Genomic DNA, 27,156 nt, shown 5'->3' with positions numbered 1-27,156 from the left:
GGAGCTCTGTACTGTATGAGGAGCGCTGTACTGTATGAGGAGCGCTGTACTGTATGAGGAGCTGTGTACTGTATGAGGAGCGCTGTACTGTATGAGGAGCTCTGTACTGTATGAGGAGAGCTGTACTGTATGAGGAGAGCTGTACTGTATGAGGAGCTCTGTACTGTATGAGGAGAGCTGTACTGTATGAGGAGCTCTGTACTGTATGAGGAGAGCTGTACTGTATGAGGAGCTCTGTACTGTATGAGGAGAGCTGTACTGTATGAGGAGAGCTGTACTGTATGAGGAGCTCTGTACTGTATGAGGAGAGCTGTACTGTATGAGGAGCTCTGTACTGTATGAGGAGCTCTGTACTGTATGAGGAGCGCTGTACTGTATGAGGAGCTGTGTACTGTATGAGGAGCTGTGTACTGTATGAGGAGAGCTGTACTGTATGAGGAGCTGTGTACTGTATGAGGAGCGCTGTACTGTATGAGGAGCTCTGTACTGTATGAGGAGAGCTGTACTGTATGAGGAGAGCTGTACTGTATGAGGAGCTCTGTACTGTATGAGGAGAGCTGTGTACTGTATGAGGAGAGCTGTACTGTATGAGGAGCTGTGTACTGTATGAGGAGAGCTGTACTGTATGAGGAGCGCTGTACTGTATGAGGAGCGCTGTACTGTATGAGGAGAGCTGTACTGTATGAGGAGCTCTGTACTGTATGAGGAGAGCTGTACTGTATGAGGAGAGCTGTACTGTATGAGGAGAGCTGTACTGTATGAGGAGCTCTGTACTGTATGAGGAGCTCTGTACTGTATGAGGAGCGCTGTACTGTATGAGGAGAGCTGTACTGTATGAGGAGAGCTGTACTGTATGAGGAGCGCTGTACTGTATGAGGAGCTGTGTACTGTATGAGGAGCGCTGTACTGTATGAGGAGAGCTGTACTGTATGAGGAGAGCTGTACTGTATGAGGAGCTGTGTACTGTATGAGGAGCTCTGTACTGTATGAGGAGAGCTGTACTGTATGAGGAGCGCTGTGTACTGTATGAGGAGCTGTACTGTATGAGGAGAGCTGTACTGTATGAGGAGCGCTGTACTGTATGAGGAGAGCTGTACTGTATGAGGAGCTCTGTACTGTATGAGGAGCGCTGTACTGTATGAGGAGAGCTGTACTGTATGAGGAGCGCTGTGTACTGTATGAGGAGCTGTACTGTATGAGGAGCGCTGTACTGTATGAGGAGCGCTGTACTGTATGAGGAGCTCTGTACTGTATGAGGAGAGCTGTACTGTATGAGGAGCTCTGTACTGTATGAGGAGAGCTGTACTGTATGAGGAGCGCTGTACTGTATGAGGAGAGTTGTACTGTATGAGGAGAGCTGTACTGTATGAGGAGAGCTGTACTGTATGAGGAGCTGTGTACTGTATGAGGAGAGCTGTACTGTATGAGGAGCGCTGTACTGTATGAGGAGAGCTGTACTGTATGAGGAGAGCTGTACTGTATGAGGAGCTCTGTACTGTATGAGGAGCTCTGTACTGTATGAGGAGAGCTGTACTGTATGAGGAGCTCTGTACTGTATGAGGAGCTCTGTACTGTATGAGGAGCTCTGTACTGTATGAGGAGCGCTGTACTGTATGAGGAGCTCTGTACTGTATAAGGAGCGCTGTACTGTATGAGGAGCGCTGTACTGTATGAGGAGCGCTGTACTGTATGAGGAGCGCTGTACTGTATGAGGAGAGCTGTACTGTATGAGGAGCTCTGTACTGTATGAGGAGCGCTGTACTGTATGAGGAGCTCTGTACTGTATGAGGAGCGCTGTACTGTATGAGGAGCGCTGTACTGTATGAGGAGCTGTGTACTGTATGAGGAGCGCTGTACTGTATGAGGAGCTCTGTACTGTATGAGGAGAGCTGTACTGTATGAGGAGAGCTGTACTGTATGAGGAGCTCTGTACTGTATGAGGAGAGCTGTACTGTATGAGGAGCTCTGTACTGTATGAGGAGAGCTGTACTGTATGAGGAGCTCTGTACTGTATGAGGAGAGCTGTACTGTATGAGGAGAGCTGTACTGTATGAGGAGCTCTGTACTGTATGAGGAGAGCTGTACTGTATGAGGAGCTCTGTACTGTATGAGGAGCTCTGTACTGTATGAGGAGCGCTGTACTGTATGAGGAGCGCTGTACTGTATGAGGAGCTGTGTACTGTATGAGGAGCGCTGTACTGTATGAGGAGCTCTGTACTGTATGAGGAGAGCTGTACTGTATGAGGAGAGCTGTACTGTATGAGGAGCTCTGTACTGTATGAGGAGAGCTGTGTACTGTATGAGGAGAGCTGTACTGTATGAGGAGCTGTGTACTGTATGAGGAGAGCTGTACTGTATGAGGAGCGCTGTACTGTATGAGGAGAGCTGTACTGTATGAGGAGCTCTGTACTGTATGAGGAGAGCTGTACTGTATGAGGAGAGCTGTACTGTATGAGGAGAGCTGTACTGTATGAGGAGCTCTGTACTGTATGAGGAGCTCTGTACTGTATGAGGAGCGCTGTACTGTATGAGGAGCGCTGTACTGTATGAGGAGCTGTGTACTGTATGAGGAGCGCTGTACTGTATGAGGAGAGCTGTACTGTATGAGGAGCTCTGTACTGTATGAGGAGCTCTGTACTGTATGAGGAGCGCTGTACTGTATGAGGAGCTGTGTACTGTATGAGGAGAGCTGTACTGTATGAGGAGCTGTGTACTGTATGAGGAGCGCTGTACTGTATGAGGAGCTCTGTACTGTATGAGGAGAGCTGTACTGTATGAGGAGAGCTGTACTGTATGAGGAGCTCTGTACTGTATGAGGAGAGCTGTGTACTGTATGAGGAGAGCTGTACTGTATGAGGAGCTGTGTACTGTATGAGGAGAGCTGTACTGTATGAGGAGCGCTGTACTGTATGAGGAGCGCTGTACTGTATGAGGAGAGCTGTACTGTATGAGGAGAGCTGTACTGTATGAGGAGCTCTGTACTGTATGAGGAGAGCTGTACTGTATGAGGAGAGCTGTACTGTATGAGGAGCTCTGTACTGTATGAGGAGCTCTGTACTGTATGAGGAGCTCTGTACTGTATGAGGAGAGCTGTACTGTATGAGGAGAGCTGTACTGTATGAGGAGCGCTGTACTGTATGAGGAGCTGTGTACTGTATGAGGAGCGCTGTACTGTATGAGGAGAGCTGTACTGTATGAGGAGAGCTGTACTGTATGAGGAGCTGTGTACTGTATGAGGAGCTCTGTACTGTATGAGGAGAGCTGTACTGTATGAGGAGAGCTGTACTGTATGAGGAGAGCTGTACTGTATGAGGAGCTGTGTACTGTATGAGGAGCTCTGTACTGTATGAGGAGAGCTATCATGGCGCTGACATATACCGAGCGTCGCAGATATAACAACACCGCGAGCGGGCGGGAAAGTGTCGTCATTGTGAGGGGCGTGACTTCCTCCTGCTAGCCCCTCCCCATCCTCTGCTGCTGACCAATCAGCACTAGGCGGTTCAGTATCCCGCCAAAGTATAAACCGCGCAGTGTGAGGAGAGCGGGAGTTGCGTACACGCTTCTATCGCACCGGGAGACCGAGCAGCCGCCGCCATCATGTGGATCCAGGTGCGCACCATGGACGGCCGGGAGACTCACCGCATTGACTCCCTCTCTAAACTGACCAAGGTGGAGGAGCTGCGGGAGCGCATCCATGAGGTGTTCGGGGTGGAGCAGGACCGGCAGCGGCTCTTCTACCGGGGGAAGCAGATGGAGGACGGCCACACACTCTTCGACTATAGCGTGGGGCTGAATGACATCGTCCAGCTGCTGGTCCGCCAGCTCCCCCCTCCCCCGGCGGTGGCTCCGGTAACTGCAGAAGAGCCCGACGACGCCCCCATGGCGGAGATAGAACCAGAGGAGCCGCGGTCGTCATCGGAGCCGCCCGCCGAGCCCAGCACCCAGGGACTGTACAAGGTGAAGGAGCTGGTGGACGCCCGGGACCTGCATATGGGCGCCTGGTTCGAGGCTGAGGTGGTGAATGTGACCCGGGGAACCCCTGGGGACTCCCCTGATGACGTCATCTACCACATCCAGTATGAGGACTATCCTGAAGAGGGCGTAGTAACAGTGTCCCCTAAAGATGTCCGACCCCGGGCCAGGACCAAGCTATCCTGGGAGGAGCTGCAGACCGGACTAGTGGTCATGCTCAACTACAACCCCGATGAGCCCAAAGAACGGGGCTACTGGTACGATGCCGAGATCCTGCGCAAGAAAGATGGCAAGGCCAGCAAAGAACTCTATGCCAAACTGATAAGGGCGGGTGCAGAGGACTCCTTAAATGACTGCAAAATTACATTTGTGGATGAGGTGTTTCAAATTGAGAAGCCCTGTACCTCACCCCCTCCAGAGAGCAAGGTCCCCCCACCTGAGGCGTTACCCCCTGAGGAGCTGCCCCAAAAGCCCAAGACCGGCCCACAATGTAAGCTTTGCAAAGACGACCCTAAAACTAAGTGCCGCATGTGCGCCTGTCACGTCTGTGGGGGGAAACAAGACCCCGAAAAGCAGCTGCTGTGCGATGAGTGTGACATGGCCTTCCATATCTACTGCCTGGACCCTCCTCTATCTGCTCTGCCCGATGTTGATGACTGGTATTGCCCGGACTGTAGGAACGATACCAGCGAGGTGGTGTTGGCTGGTGAGAAGCTAAAGGAGAGCAAAAAGAAAGCCAAAATGGCCTCTGCCAGTTCATCCTCACAAAGAGACTGGGGTAAGGGCATGGCATGTGTCGGGCGCTCCAGAGAATGCACCATTGTCCCTTCCAATCACTATGGACCTATACCAGGAGTACCAGTTGGCACCATGTGGAAGTTCAGGGTGCAGGTCAGTGAGGCCGGAGTGCACCGTCCTCATGTGGCTGGCATCCATGGAAGAAGCAATGATGGCTCCTATTCTCTAGTCCTGGCTGGAGGTTATGAGGATGATGCCGATGATGGAGTTGAGTTTACCTACACCGGGAGTGGTGGTCGTGACCTGACAGGCAACAAGCGAACAGCCGAGCAGTCATGTGACCAAAAACTTACCAACATGAACAGAGCCCTGGCCCTCAACTGCAACGCCCCCATCAATGACAAGCAAGGGGCTGAGGCGAAAGATTGGAAAGCGGGTAAACCAGTGCGCGTTGTGCGCAATGCCAAGGGGCGGAAACATAGCAAATACGCCCCAGAAGACGGTAACCGGTATGACGGCATCTACAAAGTGGTGAAGTACTGGCCTGAAAAAGGCAAATCTGGCTTTCTCATCTGGCGCTACCTGCTGAGGAGAGACGATGAAGAACCGGCGCCGTGGACCAAGGAAGGCAAAGAACGGGTTAAGAAATTAGGCCTCACCATGCAGTACCCCGAGGGCTACTTAGAATCTGTGGCCAACAAGGAACGAGAGAAAGAAAACATTGATTCAGATGAGCTGGAAACTCCGGTCAAAGGCAAGAGAAAAAGGAGATCCGTCATTGAGGATGATGATGAGGAGGAGGAGGATGACGGAACACCTAAGAAACCTAAAGTGGAGCTAGAGTATGACCTGACCGCCGAGCAAAGAGAGATGATCAAAAAGGACCAGCAAAACGTCAAGTTGTGGAACGAAGTGTTAACTCATCTCACGGAAGGGCCAAAATTCATCAACAAGGTGGAGGAGACGTTCCTGTGTATCTGCTGCCAGGAGGTGGTGTACGAGCCCATCACCACCGAGTGTCTGCACAACATCTGCAAGAGCTGCCTCGACCGTTCCTTCAAGGCCGCCGTGTACAGCTGCCCGGCCTGCAGGCACGACCTGGGCAAGAACTACAACATGCAAGTGAACAAGTCCCTGCAGACCCTTCTCGGCCAGCTCTTCCCTGGCTACGAGAGGGGGCGGTAATCCCCAATACTTAGGCCTTGTGTTCAGTCACCAATACTTCTATCTTCCCCTCTTTGGTTATTGATCTCTCCTTTATGTCCCTCGCTGCCATCAAAGGACACCATGGACTTTCCCCCCTCCCGTCCTCTTGTGACCTCGCTTACTAGCACGCTGCCATGTCTACGCTATCCACGTGCTGGGATACAAGCATCAAATCTGGATCCTGAGAACGGTGACACTGCAGATTACTTTATGAGAGGTAGAGGCCCAACTTCTGGGGACCCCCAGTCATCTTGGAAATGAAGGGGCCAAATTACCATTGTAGGGTTTTGCACCCTATACACCAGGGGTAGGGAACCTTGGCTCTCCAACTGTTGCTAAACTACAACTCCCAGCATGCATACTTGCTCTGCTGCTCTTGGAACTCCCTTGCAAGTGAATGGAGCATGATGGGGGTTGTAGTTTCACGGCAGCTGGAGAGCCGAAGGTTCCCTACCCCTGGTATACACCAAGTGGTGTCCTGACCGTCTGGCTGTGCAGGGGATGTTGCAAATGTGCATTTATTTGAGCATATCCTATGTCTGTGCATGTTGTTAAAGGGGTTGTCTAGGATTTAGGTTTTTGCTCCCTCCCCTGTATTGTGGCTGGGCACCAGTACTGAAGCTCTGCTCTCTATGAATATAATAGGAGGCGAGTTACAGTATCGGCGCCCGGCCACTATCCCGGGACCAGCTAATCCCATATTTATGATCATTATATTAATCTAATCTATGTTTATAGTTTTGCAACATCATATTGTGTCCAGTTCTACAGGGGTATTTCCATTTTAACAAGTAACTTGCAGATTGGAGGGGGTCCGACCACTGATCAGGGGATCTCAGGCCACAACATTCGCTGATCCAATAATAGGAGATGGATGAGCAATGTACTTCAGCTACCATCCATTGCCATGAATAGAGAGGTGTGCAGGCCGCCCATCCCTCGCTCCATGGTAGGCAGAAATACCCCGTTCTCTAGATTGGTCATGGAATAGGGGAGAACTTGTTAAGATGGGAACATCCCTTTAAGGTGAAATAGGAAGATGGGAGTAGCTGTCACATTGCCAAAGCATAATATCTTGGACTATGATGACCATTTCCAGTTATGACTTCTCTCCTAGCTTTGGTTCCTGTTCTACTTCTGACACAGACTAAAACTACATGAATATAATCCTTGTGTCATCCATCACTGCCCCCTTGTAAGCCATGGGGAACGTCTCCAGGGATGAGCAACTTAGTATTTGAAACTCTATTTTGAATAACTCGCTCCCATAGGAATGAATGGAAGCGGCCAAACTCCAAGGGGTTAAACGCCGGCAGCTTCCATTCATTCCTATGGAGCGAGGTATTTGCTCATCTCTAACGCTCACTTCTCAGCTTTGTGTTGACTGTTTATTTTGCTTTATGTCTGATACGATATCTATGTTTTCTGATATTTTCAGTTGTGACAATAATAAATGCTTATGCAGGATCCAGGGCTGTTGGTTTTTTCGGTCATTCACCAGTATTATCCTTTGCCATGTCAGAAAGGAGTATTCCCATCTTTGAGAGTCTGGATAGGCCATAAGTCTCTTACAGAGAAGGATCCACCCCTGATACCCAACCCCTGTATTGGTCGCCACACATAACCAGCGCTCTCCATTTACTTCTGTAGGAGTTTGCAAAAGTAGCAGACCTTGGCTATGACCCTATAAGTAAACAATGTGGTCACATCTCCAAATATGGTAGCCACACATTGAAGACTGAAGGTATTGATGGGGATACTTCTTTAAAGGGAACCCGTCAGCCCCAGAAAGACTGATATCCTGTGGTTAGACAGACACACACTGCAACAATTAAAGGGGATTTCTATACATTGTGAACGTCGGCCATGTTCTGATACCAGATCACATGATCAGCACTGACTTTTCCCCTCTATAAAGGTATACCTCTGTACTGTAACCCTGACTTTATTATGGCCCTCCAGCCCCTGTAACCTCAGTAAGGGTGGAGCGACCTGGGGATCGGGGACTGGTTCCAAACATGAAGAGACCACCAGATGATGTCAGGTGAGATGAACTCAGTAAATCTAGCCCTCTCAGAGCTTGTCTGCTGCAGCACCGGCCCTCTGGTCAGCGTTGGTGCTTGTGATAAGCTGTTTATAGTCAGGTAGCTGCCGCCCCATGCTTACCTCAGCACTCGTGTCTTGTTTGGGTGTCTCCACAGGGTTATATAATCCCTGGCAATTCCCCAATACTGATTATGCCGGTGTCAGCCAGTAGTGAGACGAGGTCCAGATGTGGAGTTACATCTCCTGACTTACCAGGAGTCCCCACCTCACCATGAACTATATAGTGCTGGGGACTCCTACGTTGGGGGAGGCGCTGACTATAATACCACCGATCATTACGTTGGGGGAGGCGCTGACTATAATACCACCGATCATTACGTTGGGGGAGGCACAGACTACAGTACCACAGATCACTATGTTGGGGAGGCGCGGACTATAGTACCACTGATGGAGTTTGTGTGCGGTCTGGGAAATCTGGCCATGTATGGACTTGACTTTCCAGCCCGTACCACCCATGGGCAGGAGGCCTATAAGTTGTAGTACACACCAGGCCACACAATACTGCCCTCCCTACCTGACTACGGTACGTTCCCCCTACCTGCTGCCCGTCCACAAGGCCCAGTTTCTCGGCCAGCTGCCGGTTCAGTTCCACCACCGTGTAGTCTGCGACTCTCCTGCTGGGATTCTCCATCCAGCCCAGATAGAGCGGCCGCTCCTCCCATGTCACCTCTACAGCGCAGCCCTGGAAGAAACGGCGAGAAATCCTGGTTACATCACAAGCTGCAGCGAATAACAGATGGTAATCCACACCATTGTATGGGCGAGAGCTGCACCTTACAAAAGCCGACTGGAAAATTCCCACAGAAATCTGCACTGACTGGTTTGTGCAATGTCTGAATGAGGTTCTAAAAGTTGTGCGTACAACTGTATGCAGTGTAGACAATGCTCTGTGAGCTCAACAGCCTGATACATTGTAACAAACCATCAGAACACAAGGTGTTTTATCATTTGATTCAAGAACCCCTGAGCCACACACAGTTATCAGAGCGTCCTGCTGCTGAGCTGTAATCTGCAGCAAGTGTTACATTTCAGTACAGCGCCACCACAGGAGTACCGAAGTATTACACCGCTCTCATTTAACACAATAATACACAGACATGTCTGGCTACTATACACATTATAGCTCTTTATTCCTCTCTGATTTCCGGGGATCACAGGGCACTGTCACACCTCCCCTCCCCCCCCCCGTCACCATTACTCATTAACATCCCTCCGCCGCCATCTATCTGCAGGAGCAAAGGTTTTATGACAGCGATTTACGCAGCAGGGCGCACGTACACGCAGAGTGACATCACCAAATCACTGGACAGAAGCCGCAGCAAAACCCATTGAATAGGACTGAAAATATTTTTTAAAATTTGACCCAACTTTATTGTTCACAGACAAAGGGCTCGTTCACACAACTGGTTTCTACTAAACTTTAATATGGATCTATGGTCACATGACCATATGTCAAAGGAAACCTCAGGATCACAATGCAGTTCCATGGACTTACATTAGCAACAGAGTTGCGGGGCGATATGGCAAACTTTGGTAACGTGACAGGAGTCACAGCTAAACTTGCCACGCACCCTGGCCTTAAATGAGATGTTGGAAACATTCATATTGAGCCCTACTTCCCCATCTCAGGCCAGTGACATTATGTTCATGAGAAACAGGACCATTTTGCAACTCAGTCCCATTAAACTCAATGGGGCTGAGCTGCAATACCAAGCACAGCCACTATACAATGTACGGCGCTGTGCTTAACAAGCAGGATATAAGCTGCAGCAATCAATAGTATAGTCCCAGATAACCCCTTTAAGGCTGAGGCTCCACGATTCAGATTTTTTTTGTAGCAGATTTTGGTGCCAGTCCCAGTAGTAATTACAATGCGAGCGGGAAATATCTAGAAAGTTCTTCTGCTCAATCCCCTCCTAGCTCTGCATTAAAAAAAAAAAAAAAATCCGCAACGCAAGGATTTACCCTAAAGAGGTTTTCCAGCCACAAACTCATTTTTCATACAGGATAGGTCATCAGTATGTGATCTGCAGAGTCCGACACCTGTGCAGATCAGCCTTAGGGTTGTCAGGAGCTGCTAGTCTAAATACTCACTGCTATGCAGAGGACGGAGCTGCTGCGCCACTTCTTTTATTTCAGCTACAGGCACTCCCCATCCACTAGCAATGTCCGACACCCAGAGGCTACAACAACAGCTGATCTGTGCAGGCTCCGGGTGTCAGACCCCTACAGATCACATACTGGTGACTTATCTTGTTATCCAGTTTGGACCTGGCCCACCCTTTTAAAGATCCAGACTTAAAGGGGAAGTCCTGTCACTGCCCGGTCACTCACATACATGGGCATTCACTTAGTACAGTGATATCAATCTCTGCATAGAGTGAAAGGGCCTGAATATCAGGTCAGACACTTCACCGCTCTCATCTATGACACTATGATGGCTGGAGTTCCCCTTTAGGATCTGCTATAGACTCATTCCATCAAGCAATGGTCTCTAAGGGTGACAAACTACAACTCCCAGCATGCACTGATCCCCATAGGCTGGGGGTTGTCATCCTGCCCCTGAGTATACAGGTGAGGCGCAGCAGGGGGGGCTGCAGACACGAGGGGGCGTCTCACCTGTTCCAGGCGCAGCTGTGACCTGAGCTCGGGTGCCAGGCGCAAAAAAGCATCCTTAACGCTAGTCAACGTCAGGGTGACAGCCGCAGCCCCCGCTCTCCCCCCTCCCAGCATTCCCCACAGCGGCTCCGGATCACAACATCATCCCGAGTGAGAAGGGGGACACACTGCTGCTGGGACAACGCATTCTGCTACACACCGGAGGGGGGGCATAACCGCTCACAGGTCTCACTAAGGACTCTTATACTGACAGACGAGTCGCGCGCGGTAGCTACAGCCTTTATTTCAATGGTATAAATCACACAGCGTGGCGTTGGTGTGAACAACAGCTTGTATAATTCAGTGATTACAGAAACCGTTTCCCCCCGCAGCGCTCTGAGCGATGGTTTCTTCCGTCCAATCAAATGTATAGTTTCTATGTCCGGGTGTTGGAACAGTCCTGGTTTATAGGGAGTGACAATATGACAAAAGGATGTCCCCGCCTCTAAGCATTACACTCATAGGTGGCGGCCATCTTATCGAAGACCAAGAGATATACGAACAAAGCGATAAGCCTCAGAAAGATGGACCCGGAGAAACGGACACGGCAGTGACGCTCCGCTCTGTACAAGTCGATGGATGGAGGACGTAAAGTGTTTTGGTCCCAAATCAAAAATGGCTGATCCGCGTCTGCAGCTGGAAGTCTATCCGCACCATGAACAGCGAAAGATCTGCGCCTCAAGAGCCAAGTACCGCGATGGACGCAAACCGAGAGCGGTCAAAGTAAGTGGAATCAGTTATAATATGCAAAAAATAATGAGAAGAAAGATGTGGGTGGGCACTCACCAATCAGTAGACGGCGTTTTCTTCTTTAATAAAAACAAGTCCTTTATTAGGTATACATAAAAAGTTCCTCAGGGAGGGAGTGATAACATTATTGGCAGAAAAAATGGCAACAGCCGTTTCGCGTTAAACCAAACGCTTTTTCAAGCCTAGAATGCAATTACGCTAGTAATGATGGTGAAAGTGTTGTGTATGAAGAATTCCACCCCAGACATGAAGCCAGGCTGATATTACAGAATGTCCTTATAATAATGTCTTATTATCCTGTATTATACTCCAGAGCTGCGCTCACTATTCTGCTGGTGCAGTCACTGTGTACATACATTACATTACTTATCCTGTATTATACTCCAGAGCTGCGCTCACTATTCTGCTGGTGCAGTCACTGTGTACATACATTACATTACTTATCCTGTATTATACTCCAGAGCTGCGCTCACTATTCTGCTGGTACAGTCACTGTGTACATACATTACATTACTTATCCTGTATTATACTCCAGAGCTGCGCTCACTATTCTGCTGGTGCGGTCACTGTGTACATACATTACATTACTTATCCTGTATTATACTCCAGAGCTGCACTCACTATTCTGCTGGTGCGGTCACTGTGTACATACATTACATTACTTATCCTGTATTATACTCCAGACCTGCACTCACTATTCTGCTGGTGCAGTCACTGTGTACATACATTACATTACTTATCCTGTATTATACTCCAGAGCTGCGCTCACTATTCTGCTGGTACAGTCACTGTGTACATACATTACATTACTTATCCTGTATTATACTCCAGAGCTGCGCTCACTATTCTGCTGGTGCGGTCACTGTGTACATACATTACATTACTTATCCTGTATTATACTCCAGAGCTGCGCTCACTATTCTGCTGGTGCGGTCACTGTGTACATACATTACATTACTTATCCTGTATTATACTCCAGAGCTGCGCTCACTATTCTGCTGGTACAGTCACTGTGTACATACATTACATTACTTATCCTGTATTATACTCCAGAGCTGCGCTCACTATTCTGCTGGTGCAGTCACTGTGTACATACATTACATTACTTATCCTGTATTATACTCCAGAGCTGCGCTCACTATTCTGCTGGTACAGTCACTGTGTACATACATTACATTACTTATACTGTATTATACTCCAGAGCTGCGCTCACTATTCTGCTGGTACAGTCACTGTGTACATACATTACATTACTTATACTGTATTATACTCCAGAGCTGCGCTCACTATTCTGCTGGTACAGTCACTGTGTACATACATTACATTACTTATACTGTATTATACTCCAGAGCTGTGCTCACTATTCTGCTGGTACAGTCACTGTGTACATACATTACATTACTTATACTGTATTATACTCCAGAGCTGCGCTCACTATTCTGCTGGTACAGTCACTGTGTACATACATTACATTACTTATCCTGTATTATACTCCAGAGCTGCGCTCACTATTCTGCTGGTGCAGTCACTGTGTACATACATTACATTACTTATCCTGTATTATACTCCAGAGCTGCGCTCACTATTCTGCTGGTGCAGTCACTGTGTACATACATTACATTACTTATCCTGTATTATACCCCAGAGCTGTGCTCACTATTCTGCTGGTGCAGTCACTGTGTACATACATTACATTACTTATCCTGTATTATACTCCAGAGCTGTGCTCACTATTCTGTTATATTGTATTACACTCCTGTATACAGACAGTATAACAGTGAGTTGCTGCAGTGTATGGGGCAGTATTTGGTAACTTCCTTTGCCCACCCGTCTGTAGGTTTACACGATTAATCTGGAGTCTCGGTACCTGCTGGTTCAGGGGGTCCCGGCCATCGGTGTTATGAAGGAACTGATTGAGCAGTTTGCACTATATGGGGCAATAGAAGAATACAATCCCCTGGATGAATACCCGGCCGAGCAGTTCACAGAGGTTTATCTCATTAAATTCCAGAGGCAACAAAGTGCCCGGTAAGATGCACAATGTCAGGCAGCGGCTGCTTATATACAGGGGATGAGGACCAAATTTTTTTTATAAGAAACAGTTTCAAAGAATTTTTGAAGTTTTAATTTTCCATGTCACTATCTACAATCTGAAAATGAAAGCAGATTAGAAAAAAAGTGATTTCACCATCTGGTTTTAATAAATAAAAAAAAAAAATAGTGACATATTCCTCTTACATGATCCCTACAGTATGCTGTGTTTTTTATTTTTTATTCTGGGGAAAGGGGGGGGGGGGGTGTTGTGCTCTTTGACCATGACTTCTGTATTTACTTTGCAGAATTGCCAAACGGAAGTTAGATGAAAGCAGTTTCTTTGGCGGAGTCCTTCATGTCTGCTACGCCCCAGAGTTTGAAAGTGTACAAGAGACCAGAGAAAAACTACAAGATCGAAGGCGGTATGTGGCCCGAGCAACGGCTGATAAAGGTTAGTTATGTCATAATATGGTTATAGTCCTGTACATAGGAGCAGTATTATAGTAGTTATATTCTTGTACATAGGAGGTAGTATTATAGTAGTTATATTCTTGTACATAGGAGCAGTATTATAGTAGTTATATTCTTGTACATAGGAGCAGTATTATAGTAGTTATATTCTTGTACATAGGAGTAGTATTATAGTAGTTATATTCTTGTACATAGGAGTAGTATTATAGTAGTTATATTCCTGTACATAGGAGTAGTATTATAGTAGTTATATCCTTGTACATAGGAGCAGTATTATAGTAGTTATATCCTTGTACATAGGAGTAGTATTATAGTAGTTATATTCTTGTACATAGGAGGTAGTGTTATAGTAGTTATATTCTTGTACATAGGAGTAGTATTATAGTAGTTATATTCTTGTACATAGGAGTAGTATTATAGTAGTTATATTCTTGTACATAGGAGTAGTATTATAGTAGTTATATTCTTGTACATAGGAGGTAGTATTATAGTAGTTATATTCTTGTACATAGGAGCAGTATTATAGTAGTTATATTCTTGTACATAGGAGTAGTATTATAGTAGTTATATTCTTGTACATAGGAGTAGTATTATAGTAGTTATATTCTTGTACATAGGAGCAGTATTATAGTAGTTATATTCTTGTACATAGGAGCAGTATTATAGTAGTTATATTCTTGTACATAGGAGCAGTATTATAGTAGTTATATTCTTGTACATAGGAGTAGTATTATAGTAGTTATATTCTTGTACATAGGAGCAGTATTATAGTAGTTATATTCTTGTACATAGGAGCAGTATTATAGTAGTTATATTCTTGTACATAGGAGTAGTATTATAGTAGTTATATTCTTGTACATAGGAGCAGTATTATAGTAGTTATATTCTTGTACATAGGAGGTAGTATTATAGTAGTTATATTCTTGTACATAGGAGTAGTATTATAGTAGTTATATTCTTGTACATAGGAGCAGTATTATAGTAGTTATATTCTTGGGCACAACTCACTTATCTACTTGTGTCATTATTTTATGATATGTGGCAAATGAATTCCCGATATGGGCCCAGTAGAAGGTTATCCTGGTGTGGACCTCTACATAGGCATTTAAGCAGACATTTAAGACAGGGGTGATAGATGACTGGCCTGCCATGTTAGTTGTACTTGCTATGTACTATACACCACTAGTCTCTTACCATCCTCATTTTGTTTTTTTAGACTGCCAAAGTATAGAGAAAAGAAAAGCCGTCCCTGAGAAGTCCAGATTGTCTGCACCTGTGAAATCCACTTTTGTGGGCGCTACCCCTTGGGACCCTACTCCTCAGCCTGATGACTTTTTACCCACACAACCACCATCCCTGCCCCCTGCCTCTGGCCAGGACTACATTTCGGCCTCTCCCCCCAGCTCTTATACCAATGACCCATCTTCTGCCGCCAGTGTTCACCCCCCACTCTGTGTCAGACTAGAAAGACCAAACAGCCCGATGCAACCCATTGTGGTCAGGAGCCCTGCCACATTTATGCCCAGGACTACCCAACTTCATGAGCGCCAGAGGAGACGGGAGGCAAGCTTGGGGCTTTCTTTATCTCTTCCTGATTCTCCAGATATTGTAATAGGACCAAAACTACCAGAACTGCCAAAATTAGACATGGAAGACGATTCCCTGAACACATCCGCCAAACTAATTCATGGAAAACTAAAAATGGTGCGTATGTACGGGGGTTCTTGAAAGCTGGATACGTTAATATGCAAAAAATATTTAGGGACTTAAAGGGATATTCCAATCGCATCACAATTACCCCATATAAAGTACCCTAGTTCTCAAGATCAGTGCGGGTTCAAAGAGTCAGGCTCCCAGTGATCAGCAAGTCACCCCCTTTTTTTAGCTTCCTGCAACTGGAATACCCCTTTAAAGATATAATGGGATCCCACCTCTGGTGCTTGCACCTATCGCAAAAACAGTAACTCCTTTCATGCGGTCATGGTGGATGGAGAGGGCATTTGCACAGCCATCTCTTAATTCATAGCAGCCCCTGTTCTCAAGATCGGTGCCTTTATATCGTATATTAGAATTAGTGCTGGTCACTGTAACGAACGCGTCTACTCAGAAGGGGATGTGCCCACTTTAGCACAGTGGAGCCCCTTCTCAAAGTAGGGAGTGCCCTCTAGTGGTGGCTGCAGGCATTATAACACTATGGCTGTGGAAGGCATTTGGAGTTCCTGGTTAGGTTAGGCTCACATCTGCATTGAGCATCTGTGTTCAGCATTCCGTCCGGGTAGTCCGAACAGAATACCGAACGCAACTGCAGAGAAAGCACACGGACCCCATATACTATAATGGGGTCCATGCGCTTGCCACACGAATCATGTGGACAGTAAAGTAGATTGTGAACTACTTTCCTGTCCGCATGACTCGTGCGGCGATCTGGCGGCAAGCACACGGACCCCATTATAGTCTATGGGGTCCGTGTGCTTTCTCTGCACACCGCTTGCAGTTGTGGTCTTCATGAGTAAGAGCCACCTATTTAATCTGCTTCGCTGTGTGTTACATATTTGGTAATAAAGCACCTCTTTCATTGATTATTTTGTAACGCTGGGATATTCCTCGCTTTTTTGTATTTAGAGAGCTTAGCACATCCATTTTCTTAACATACAGTTATCTCCTTTCCAGTACACGGCTGGTAAAATGTTCTTAGTAAGAAAAACCATTAACAATGTGTTGGATCTAAAAAATATTCTGTTTTCTACAGATCTCTGAATCCTGCTCGAAAACCAAAGCAGAGGCCCCGGCGGCCGCGACACAATCTGCACCGCCAGCAAAACAAAGAAGAAGAATATGATGCGTGAAGTGGAAAAAACTCTAATTGATTTACTAATAGACAATAAATTATTATTATTTTATTTATATGGTGTCCAGGGGCTTTGTGTGGACTAATGTAAGGTCTGGTACAAATCTAAACAGGCTGATGTGAAGCAGACTCAGGAATCATCCCCTCCCCCCAATAAATGAACAAGTCCTTAGTTTAGAGATCATAGGGACGATTTATCTGCACACCTGTCAGTATAGACCCTGTTCTGGAAGACCCAATTTATGACTATATGACCATGAGCCCACCTAGTCATAAATCGTGTGCCTCCCCCACCAGTCACTGCGCCCCTACTGTGATTTATGCCAGAAACTGGTGTAAGTGATTATAAATGTTCCTTTTTATATTTGTCTTCATCAATAATGCTGTTGCCTTGTATATCGTATTTGTGTCACATTATGTGAGCCTGTTGTAGCCTGCCATACACCTTCCAAAATTTCAGATAAAACCTTAATTTCTTGCTTTATTATTGAAAAAAATCCGGGTCCTTCTCCTGTCAGTGCGACGCCCATGCCTATAGGTCACAGGGTTCAGCAAATGCTTTGTTTTCAAATGCCATGATGCTCTGTGAGAAGGAAATACAGCATGTGATGTAGGCTATGACACTGTGCACACTGGAAAAACACACCAAAGTGTCCTGTGATGTAAAGGAAAAGTGCAGCTGCCAACAGCAACTAATCCAGAGAGATCAACTAAGAGGTAGTCTCCGATTGGTCGTGGCACTTTTCCTTTGAACAGGTTAAACAAAATATAGAATGCCGTAATACACTCATGTATCCAGGGCGCGGCTGAAGATATTGGGCGCCATCTCACCTTACTGTCTGGCAAACAGGGACCAAACGCCTCCAGTAAGAGGTTTTCCTCTCTGACCGCTTTCTCAAAATCTGAATAGGACAGCTTGCTGTCATGGTCATGATCCTGCGAGAGAATGTTCACGTGTTATATGTCTTATGTACAAGAATACATGGTAAGAATATGAGCATTTAAAATTCTGATAATTCCCTGCATTGGGATCTGTTCACATGTGTAAGTGGTGTCTAGCAAAGAATATTAGCACCGCACACACTCTAAATTTAAGGGGTATTTCCATTGCACAAAATGATGGCACATTACTAGGCTATGTCACTACTGGCACCCACAGGGCAGGCTCAAGGTTCTCCTTGCACAGTGTGATCGATATCCAGTGTCCCTTTAAGAGACATGGAGAACATTTTATATTCAGCTTGGCTTATTCTAAAAATATAAAGATTTGCAGAAAGAGCTGCTTGCATTGCACCATATGATTTCACAACTCTCCCTCTCCTTCCTCTTTCGATTCTAGCCATTGAAGTATCAGACACCTTGTCACATGGCCGGGAGCGCTGCAGATTTGGATTGTAGATGGCAGCATGTCCACCAGGACGCTCCGATCTTCGCACTAGACGATTGTGAGTCCTGCTCTGTCTGCTAGGGTCCAGTATCCAGTATCTGTTTCTATAACACAGGCTGCCATATTGGGTACAGGAGCCTAAGACCCAAAAATATACAGACTCTCCTCTTGCATAGATTGGCCCAGGCTGCTATTCCGAAGCTGAATCTTTTATGTGCTGTGTTTATTCTGGATACTCCTACACACTAATAACACTTTAAGAAACAAAATGGTATTTATAGAGGTTTTTTGGGCTTATCAAATGAGGACCCCAGGGGATCAATAAGCGATAACCTTTACACAGCAGTGAGGTCAAGTGATCTGTTTGCAGCCCAGTTTTATTCAAGTTACTAGGGCTTAGCTGTAATATGAAGCACAGCCACTCTACAATGTACAGCGAGCCCCGTGCTTGGTTTTCTGTAAGGAGGCTGCAGCGCTCATCTGAAGACTGCGGTCTCTGCAAACAGCTATTCTGCATGGGTCTGACATGTCACCCTCCTGCTGATCCTCAACTGATCACCTATGTTAAGAATAAGTCATCAATTGATAAGTCTGGAAAACCTCTTTTTAAGGCGAAGGCCCCACAGGACGATTCACAGCACTAAAGCGCGGCGGGTGCACATCCCGGTTCTTCCCGCCGCGCTTTGAACAGAAATTCACTGTTTTCCTCCGCGGACTTTCTTGTTACCATTATATCTACGGGGAAGTTGCCAGCATTTCTGTAAATATAACTGACATGCTGCGATTTCCAAAACTGCGCCGGCTTTGGAAATTGCAGTGTGTCCGTGCTGCGGTTTTTACCACAAAGTGGGCATGGGATTCGCATGAATCCCATCCACTATGCAAGTACTGTAAAAGCTGTGATTTTTTCCTATGGTGGTTCCACCGCGGGCAAATTGCAGCATTTTCAGCCCGTGGGGCCCCGGCCTAAGGATGGAATTCAAGGGGTTGTCACAGGAATACAACCCCTGCACATATGTCCCTCCCTACATGAAGAACAACCAGAGAACTGCTCTACTGAAGCAGCTCCTACTCCGGCCTACACAAGTCATCCATGTATTACAGAAATGTCCAGTCATCCGGGTGACTTGTAGTGGCTGCTGTAAAGGAAATATTCGGCTAGCTGAAGCTTTCCTTAGCAAAACCAGCCGTGATAGCAGGATAGGAGAGATCAGCTAATGATCCCTGGAGCTACAAACTAAAATGGGTTGTCCCTCTTGAGACATCACTTTCAATAATACATTGCATTTCACTACAAATAAGGTGCAGTGTCCCTTTAATAAAGCTGACCTGTGGGAATTAACGTCAAGCTTGAAGAATGTAAAACATACTGACCATCTTTTTTAGGGTAATCTCTACCAGGTCCTTTATGCCCTCGTCTGGGTCCTCCTCCGTTGGCTGTTTCAGGAGACTGTTCTTCAGCATATGGAACATCTCTTCTCTGGAGATATAGCCGTCACTGTTAAGGTCGTACACCTCAAAGCAGTCTGCAGAAAAATACAAGTGTCACACGAGATCTGCAGACAGTAATGTGCAACCTGGAGGAGGTTGTGTGGGGAGAGATCGCATCCCCTGCACTGGATATACACTCTGTATACATCCTCTGCACTGGATATACACTCTGTATACATCCCCTGCACTGGATATACACTCTGTATACATCCCCTGCACTGGATATACACTCTGACTCCTCTAGATGAGGGTTCCCCGGCATCCCAATTATTTGCTTTGCAGAGCGGAGAAGAAAAGTGGCCATGATGAACCTCCCCCTGCTGCTGTCGCTCCAGCTCTACTTTATGTAAAAGCACCTGGAGTAGAGCAGAGTTGGGTCAGTCGCCACCAAACACGTGACTGAGGTATGGAGTAGACAGAATAGAGTCTGTGGGGGTGACAGAGGCTCTCAGAGGGTTGTCTCTGGATTGTAAGTTATACTGTAGTAGAAAACCACCAGCTGTGAAGTGTTACATCTGTGTATAATCTCAGGATTTAAGATTTCCATTCACTGACAGCAAGCACAGATTATCAAAATCTCTGACAACTGGGGTTGAGCGATCGCATTCGGAAAAGATTGAATTCCGATTGGCGATCGAGAAAATTTCACGATTGCGATTGGAATTCCGAACACGATCTTTTTAGGTGGGATCGAGATCAGTGATTATTTCCCACAATGCTTTGCTACTGGCCAAGCATTGTGGGAAAAGCTAACAATGTTAGCCTTCACACTGAGTATACACTCCGCTCATTCTGAGTGGAGTGTATATTCAGTGTGAAGGCTCCGCTTCGGTTCCATAGGAATGAATGGAAGCACACAGCCTTAACCCCCTGCGCGCTGGCTGCGTCCATTCATTCTAATGGGAGACTAGCTAACATCTCTAGTAGCTACTTACCTGCAGAGATGGCTGGTCCGGTGTTCTCAGTCTTCTTTGCCTCGCTGCCCCCGCCTCCCAGGTTAGTTTTAAAGAGCTAGGAAGAAGGCGGGGCTTGTGGCTTAGCAGAGTGTAGGCAGGTACAGGGCGGGGAGACGTCACGACTCCCCTCCCAGTACCCGCCCACACTCTCCTAACCTGGGAGGCAGAGGGCAGCGAGGCGAAGAAGAACGAGAACACGGGCACCGGAGCAGCCATCTCTGCAGGTAAGTGCACACCAGGGGGGACTAAGTAGCCAGAGGATTAAAAAAAATCACTACACAGCGTGGATTCTAACAATTAAAGCGTTCAATCGTTAGATTCCATGCTGTATAGTGAATAGGATTGTTTTTAAAATCCGATCTCCGATTAGTAAAAAAATCCCATAGACTTGCATTGGGATCGGAATTGGGATCGAGTTCGAATGAAAAATGATTGGAAATCAGATTTCAAAATCGATCCTGAAAAGTCAAGATCGGCTCAACCCTACTGACAACCCATATAATGGCCGTAGATGACAGATATGGTCACACTTACATTTAATCTTCTCATCCAGCGTCCCACGGAGAAACACAGATAAGCCCTCGATCCATTCCGTCACGCTGATGTAGCTGTCATTGTCCTTATCGAATCCGCGGAAGACTGGTATATAATGACAATGGTTACTATACAGATCGCCATGTACGCCACCATGCTGCTACTAACTATGAGCACTCACCCCTGTCCATGATCATATCATCCGTCATGGTGAAGGTTTTGTGCAGGATGTTCCTGAATGTGTTCCGGTCGATGCCGCCTCTGGTGTTGGGATCGATAGGACGTCCGACTATCGTGTTGTACAATCGTATCAGACACTCCACTTCATGTCTAGTGACTGCAAGAATCACAGGGAGGATTAGAGGGGTTCCCTTGACTTCTATTGAGGACAGTTGATGAATATATGAATGGTGGAGGTCAGACACCCCAGATCCCTGTGCCGATGACATCACATGATTGATCACATGGTGCAGCAGCAGATCAGACATAGTCATACTGAGAGTTTTGGAACAAGTAAAGGCTCACAAGTTGGTAAGACATGGTGCATGGACATGGTAGAGGGCGTCTCCTAGTATGGAGGGCTTCTCTGCAGCAGGCGTCCTTCTATTTACATGATGGCCATACGATGCTACAGGTGGGGGAAAATCACTAGTTGGCTGTGGCAAAATTCATGGGTTTGCCAGGAGGCGATCAGTCTACCTCCAGCATTTTGACATTGAGTCTCAGCACCTCTAACCTAGCCAGGCCACAGGGAGGGCGCACACTACCGTTATTTAATGTCCATTGGTCTCATCTGTCACAAGAGAGAGCTATGGGCAATAAATGGCAGATGCAGACGGAGCGTACTTCATCGGGTGTCTGTCTGCATTCACCCCCCATCTAAAATAAATACAGTCATTATAAAACAGGGGTCCCCATCTCTTTGTTCCTACTGGGTATGACAGAGGAAGACAAGCCACGTCAAGGAACGTCTACTCTGCTATCTCCGTCCCATAGACACTGAATGGAACGAGGACGTCGATGCTTGTCCTCCAAGCAAGTGAAGTGGAGTATTTTGTCTCCCTGTTCTCCTATTTGGCGGGGGTTCCAGTAGTCCCAGTCCTAGTGATAAATGTTTGTGGACAGCCCAGGCAATCTCCTGTCACAGTAATTTCCAAGCAGCAGCTTTTTAGTGCAGGAGTCACTCCAGCTGCATTGAAACTACAACTCCCAGCATGCTCTATTCCCTTCCACTGGATTTCCAAAAACAGCAGAGCAAGTTTGCATGCTGGGAGTTGTAGTTTCACAGTAGCTGGAGTGCCAAAGGACTAGAGCCATGCTGCCAAACCTATGGCACGGGTGCCAGAGATGGCACTCAGAGCCCTCTCTGTGGGCACCCATCTGTAGAACAGATTATACTGTGTGTGGGCCACTGTGGAGCAAATTGTACTATGTGGGGGACACTGTGGAGCAGACTGTACTGTGTGGGGGACACTGTGGAGCAAATTGTACTGTGTAAGAGCCACTACGGAGCAGACTGAGCTCTCCGCTCACTCAATGACCTAACACTTCCATCCTCTATTATCAGAACCTCCCACGCTCGTATACAAGACTTCTCCCGAGCTGCACCACTTCTCTGGAATGCTCTACCCCGGACAATCAGATTAACTCCCAAATTCTACAGTTTCAAACGCAAACTAAAGACGCATCTTATCAGACAGGCCAATCACAATGTCTAACGTAATCCCTTCCGTACTATAATTAGAATCCCCAAAATCTAACCCTCCTCTGTCTCCACTCCCACATTTCCCCACATGATATGATGTCTTTTCAGGCTAACTTTATAGGTCCAAGCTCCATCCACATGTTACAGGACACGACTAGTGATGGCTCATAAAGTTTTGTTTTGTGTAATGACAGTCACCTCTATTACAAAATTGTCTGACCTCTGTATAAGCAATACCGCCCCTGCTACCTCTTGTGTCACCCCCTCTACCTCATAGATTGTAAGCTCTTGCGAGCAGGGCCCTCAGTCCCATTGTGTGAAATGACGTTCTTTGTTATGTATCTGTCTGTATTTGTACTGTGTAGGGCTCACTGTGGAGCAGATTGTACTGTGTGGGGGTCACTGTGGAGCAGATTGTACTGTGTGGGGGTCACTGTGGAGCAGATTGTACTGTGTGGGGGTCACTGTGGAGCAGATTGTACTGTGTGGGGGTCACTGTGGAGCAGATTGTACTGTGTGGGGGTCACTGTGGAGCAGATTGTACTGTGTGGAAGTCACTATGGAGCAGATTTCCCCAAGGTGGGACTATTAAAGGATTATCTTATCTTATCTTATTGTACTGTGTGGGGTCACTGTGGAGCAGATTGTACTGTGTGGGGTCACTGTGGAGCAGATTGTACTGTGTGGGGTCACTGTGGAGCAGATTGTACTGTGTGGGGGTCACTGTGGAGCAGATTGTACTGTGTGGGGGTCACTGTGGAGCAGATTGTACTGTGTGGGGTCACTGTGGAGCAGATTGTACTGTGTGGGGTCACTGTGGAGCAGATTGTACTGTGTGGGGGGTCACTGTGGAGCAGATTGTACTGTGTGGGGGTCACTGTGGAGCAGATTGTACTGTGTGGAAGTCACTATGGAGCAGATTGTACTGTGTGGGGTCACTGTGGAGCAGATTGTACTGTGTGGGGTCACTGTGGAGCAGATTGTACTGTGTGGGGTCACTGTGGAGCAGATTGTACTGTGTGGGGGTCACTGTGGAGCAGATTGTACTGTGTGGGGTCACTGTGGAGCAGATTGTACTGTGTGGGGTCACTGTGGAGCAGATTGTACTGTGTGGGGGTCACTGTGGAGCATTGTACTGTGTGGGGGTCACTGTGGAGCAGATTGTACTGTGTGGGGTCACTGTGGAGCAGATTGTACTGTGTGGGGTCACTGTGGAGCAGATTGTACTGTGTGGGGGGTCACTGTGGAGCAGATTGTACTGTGTGGGGGGTCACTGTGGAGCAGATTGTACTGTATAAGAGCCACTGTGGAGCAGATTGTACTGTGTGGGGGTCACTGTGGAGCAGATTGTACTGTGTGTGGGGTCACTGTGGAACAGATTGTACTGTGTGGGGTCACTGTGGAGCAGATTGTAGTGTGTGGGGTCACTGTGGAGCAGATTGTAGTGTGTGGGGTCACTGTGGAGCAGATTGTACTGTGTGGGGGGTCACTGTGGAGCAGATTGTACTATGTGGGGTCACTGTGGAGCAGATTGTACTGTGTGGGGGGTCACTGTGGAGCAGATTGTACTGTGTGGGAGGTCACTGTGGAGCAGATTGTACTGTGTAAGGGCCACTGTGGAGCAGATTGTACTATGTGGGGTCACTGTAGAGCAGATTGTACTGTGTGGGGGGTCACTGTGGAGCAGATTGTACTGTGTGGGAGGTCACTGTGGAGCAGATTGTACTGTGTAAGGGCCACTGTGGAGCAGATTGTACTGTGTGGGGGTCACTGTGGAGCAGATTGTACTGTGTGTGGGGTCACTGTGGAACAGATTGTACTGAGTAGGGGCCCTTCACTATTTATATCTCACAGTATCGGTTATACAGCAGACGTGATATTATTACAGGTCACAACATTATCTGGTCACTATAAAACAGATCTGTGCAATGTAATTAGCATTAATTGTTCAATAGTACCAAATGCAGAACAAAGTTGTTTGAAATACTGAAATCTCTATAAAGCCCCATTCACACGACTGTATTTTGCGGGTCCTTAATTGTCCACAATTGTGTATCCGCACAGTATTAAAGTTAAATTCCCGTGTTGGCACTTGGTGATAAATTAGTGGGTTTGGGTTGCAGTTTGGGCGCTCGGTCTCTAACAGGTTCGCCATCACTGGACTGGAGGATTTGGATTCAGGTTAGGACTACGCGGTTATATTTGTCGTGTGATTAATAATTGCATAAAGTTACGGAGTGTAAGCAAAATTACACAAAGGATTTTAAGAGAAGGCGATTTTGGTTGAATTTTGCCCAACACATTTCTCCCTGTATCCCTATGTGTGTAGCAGTTCTGCAATGGCTGAATAGGCTGCACTGATACACTGTAACGAATAATGCAACTGAAGCGAACCCTCAGCTGTGAGTTCTACCTGCACCTAGCCAATGAACTACAACTCGTCTGCGCATGTCTCCCCGCTGCCGAGGGACTACAAGTCCCAGCATACTCCCACTACCAGGCTATAGGTTACATTACAGTGTCTGGCGCTCTTGCTCAGGGTCTCGGCCAGTTTCTGCAGGTTCTTGCGGTTCATGGCCGCCACCTGCTGGGACATGGCGGGCTTTGCTGGGTCTTGCGGTCCGCGGTCACTCTGCAGCCGGCTTAGCTTAGGAACTCTTCAGCGCCACAACACGCGTAGCCATGGCAAGAACTAGAGCCAATCGGGAGCCGCGTCCTGGTAACGTCATCACGTCGGCGCCTCTTACTTGATTGGCTGTTTCAGCGGCAGCATGGACATCACGTGACTGTATATAAACAAGCGGCGCGTGAGGAAGAGGAGTCCTAGGTGCGGTACAGGACTAGTCATTAGTGTGGACTGAGGCATATGTCCTACAGCTCAACCTATAGAATAAGATAACGGATCATGTGACCTTGTGCCAATAACCAAGCACAGGTAGCGTCCCCCCATATCAGGATGTTATTATCCCCCCCAATATCACTGACAGGCAGGTCCATTCATGTGTCCCCATAACACTGCCAGAAAGCCAGGTAGTGGCCCCCTAACACTGCCAACTAGCCCACTATCTTCCCTCATAACATTCCCAGACAGCCAGTCCCTACTGTATTATTGTCAGACAACCATCTACAATGGGAGCCCCATAACATGGCCAACCATCCCTGGTTAGTGTCCCATAACACTGCCGCTCGGTTATAGTTCCCCATAACACTACTATACGGTTAGTCTCCCCCATTCACAGTGAGTGTCCCATAGTATTACCAGCCTATAAACGCTCCCCATAGTCCATGGCCCCTGTAACACTGCCAGCCTTCAACTATTTGAGTCCCTTACATGTGCTGCCGACAATACAGGGACAAACTATAGTATGAGGGAGCCTTCACATGGAGTAAACGCACATGTATTTTTGCAAAATACACGTGTAAAAATACGCCTGTAAAATGTCATTGAAGTCAATGGGAGTCTTATTTTTACACGTGTGTTTTGCAAAAATACACACGCGTTTACTCTGTGTGAAGGCTCCCTTTACCAATAATTTATAGAAGCTATATTGCTTTGTCACCCAGCTTTTCCAGGAACAGATCTAACAAAATTGCTAATCCATAACACACTTATACTAAGGTTTGGGGTTTTTTTTTCATGAAAAATTAAAAGAATGTTCCAGGAAAGAAAAAATACTGATGACCTATACACAAGATAGCTCAGGGGTAGGGAACGTACGGCTCTCCAGCTGTTGCAAAACTACAACTCCCAGTACAGAAACTTGTTCTGCTGTTCTTGGAACTCCCATGGAAGTGAGTGGAGCATGCTGGGAGTTGTAGTTTCACAGCAGCTGGAGAGCCGAAGGTTCCCTACCCCTGCGATAGCTTAGCAATATTAGATCAGTGAAGGCTGAGTTCACACAAAGTTTTTTGGTCCGGAATTTGACGCGTTGGCCGTCTCAGATTCCAGACCCCCCCCCCCCAAAAAAAAAAAAAAAGAAAAGAAAAAACAATCGTGTACAACGCAATGAATGGGCCTAGTTGGGAGGGAGTGTCGCGAGGCAGATGTCCACATCTGAATCGGCCTGAAGAAAGGGCAGGTCGCTTTTTTTTTTTTCCGCGAAAAAAAAAAAAGTAATGACTGGCGTCCATTGATTTCAATGGGTGACGTTTTTTGGCCAGGATATTGACGCGGAATCCACGTCATAATTGTGACAAAAAACCCCGTCTGTACTCAACCTAAGGGTCCATTCACACGGAGGAAAAAAAAGGTGATGAATTTGGTGTGGATTTTCAGCGCTGAAAAAAAAGCCTTCCATTG

General features: G+C 47.0%; 3 protein-coding genes across 3 annotated transcripts; 2 read left to right on the top strand and 1 right to left on the bottom strand.

The window, feature by feature from the left end:
* The first annotated feature begins 3,589 nt into the window (after positions 1-3,589).
* On the top strand, positions 3,590-5,897 carry UHRF1 (ubiquitin like with PHD and ring finger domains 1). The gene has a single exon (XM_075269886.1). It carries the CDS (start codon positions 3,598-3,600, stop codon positions 5,893-5,895), a length of 2,298 nt encoding a protein of 765 aa, XP_075125987.1. The 5' UTR covers positions 3,590-3,597; the 3' UTR covers positions 5,896-5,897.
* Positions 5,898-11,289: 5,392 nt separating this feature from the next.
* RBM48 (RNA binding motif protein 48) lies at positions 11,290-16,839 on the top strand. The gene is made up of 5 exons (XM_075269883.1): positions 11,290-11,403; positions 13,268-13,458; positions 13,770-13,915; positions 15,152-15,639; positions 16,685-16,839. Exons 1-5 carry the CDS (start codon positions 11,296-11,298, stop codon positions 16,772-16,774), a joined length of 1,023 nt encoding a protein of 340 aa, XP_075125984.1. The 5' UTR covers positions 11,290-11,295; the 3' UTR covers positions 16,775-16,839.
* Positions 16,840-16,850: 11 nt separating this feature from the next.
* Positions 16,851-25,508, bottom strand: CLXN (calaxin). The gene is made up of 6 exons (XM_075269885.1): positions 25,374-25,508; positions 21,333-21,488; positions 21,152-21,256; positions 19,545-19,696; positions 17,615-17,719; positions 16,851-17,366 (listed from the first exon to the last, which is right to left on the bottom strand). Exons 1-6 carry the CDS (start codon positions 25,450-25,452, stop codon positions 17,316-17,318), a joined length of 648 nt encoding a protein of 215 aa, XP_075125986.1. The 5' UTR covers positions 25,453-25,508; the 3' UTR covers positions 16,851-17,315.
* Positions 25,509-27,156: the final 1,648 nt, after the last annotated feature.

This window comes from Leptodactylus fuscus, chromosome 4, assembly GCF_031893055.1.
Source record: "Leptodactylus fuscus isolate aLepFus1 chromosome 4, aLepFus1.hap2, whole genome shotgun sequence".
In the NCBI taxonomy this organism is placed as follows: Eukaryota; Metazoa; Chordata; class Amphibia; order Anura; family Leptodactylidae; genus Leptodactylus; species Leptodactylus fuscus.
This window is presented reverse-complemented; position numbering and strand designations above follow the sequence as displayed.

Bases quoted from the DNA above. Each gene is read 5' to 3' on its own strand.
- UHRF1 (XM_075269886.1), top strand. From the start codon at position 3,598: ATGTGGATCCAGGTGCGCACCATGGACGGCCGGGAGACTCACCGCATT.
- RBM48 (XM_075269883.1), top strand. From the start codon at position 11,296: ATGGCTGATCCGCGTCTGCAGCTGGAAGTCTATCCGCACCATGAACAG. The intron at 13,916-15,151 runs GTTAGTTATGTC...TTGTTTTTTTAG, and splicing joins CCGAGCAACGGCTGATAAAG to ACTGCCAAAGTATAGAGAAA. The intron at 15,640-16,684 runs GTGCGTATGTAC...TGTTTTCTACAG, and splicing joins TTCATGGAAAACTAAAAATG to ATCTCTGAATCCTGCTCGAA.
- CLXN (XM_075269885.1), bottom strand. From the start codon at position 25,452: ATGTCCCAGCAGGTGGCGGCCATGAACCGCAAGAACCTGCAGAAACTG. The intron at 17,720-19,544 runs GTCAGTATGTTT...ATTCTCTCGCAG, and splicing joins AGATTACCCTAAAAAAGATG to GATCATGACCATGACAGCAA. The intron at 17,367-17,614 runs GTGAGATGGCGC...TCCTTCTCACAG, and splicing joins CCTGTTTGCCAGACAGTAAG to AGCATCATGGCATTTGAAAA.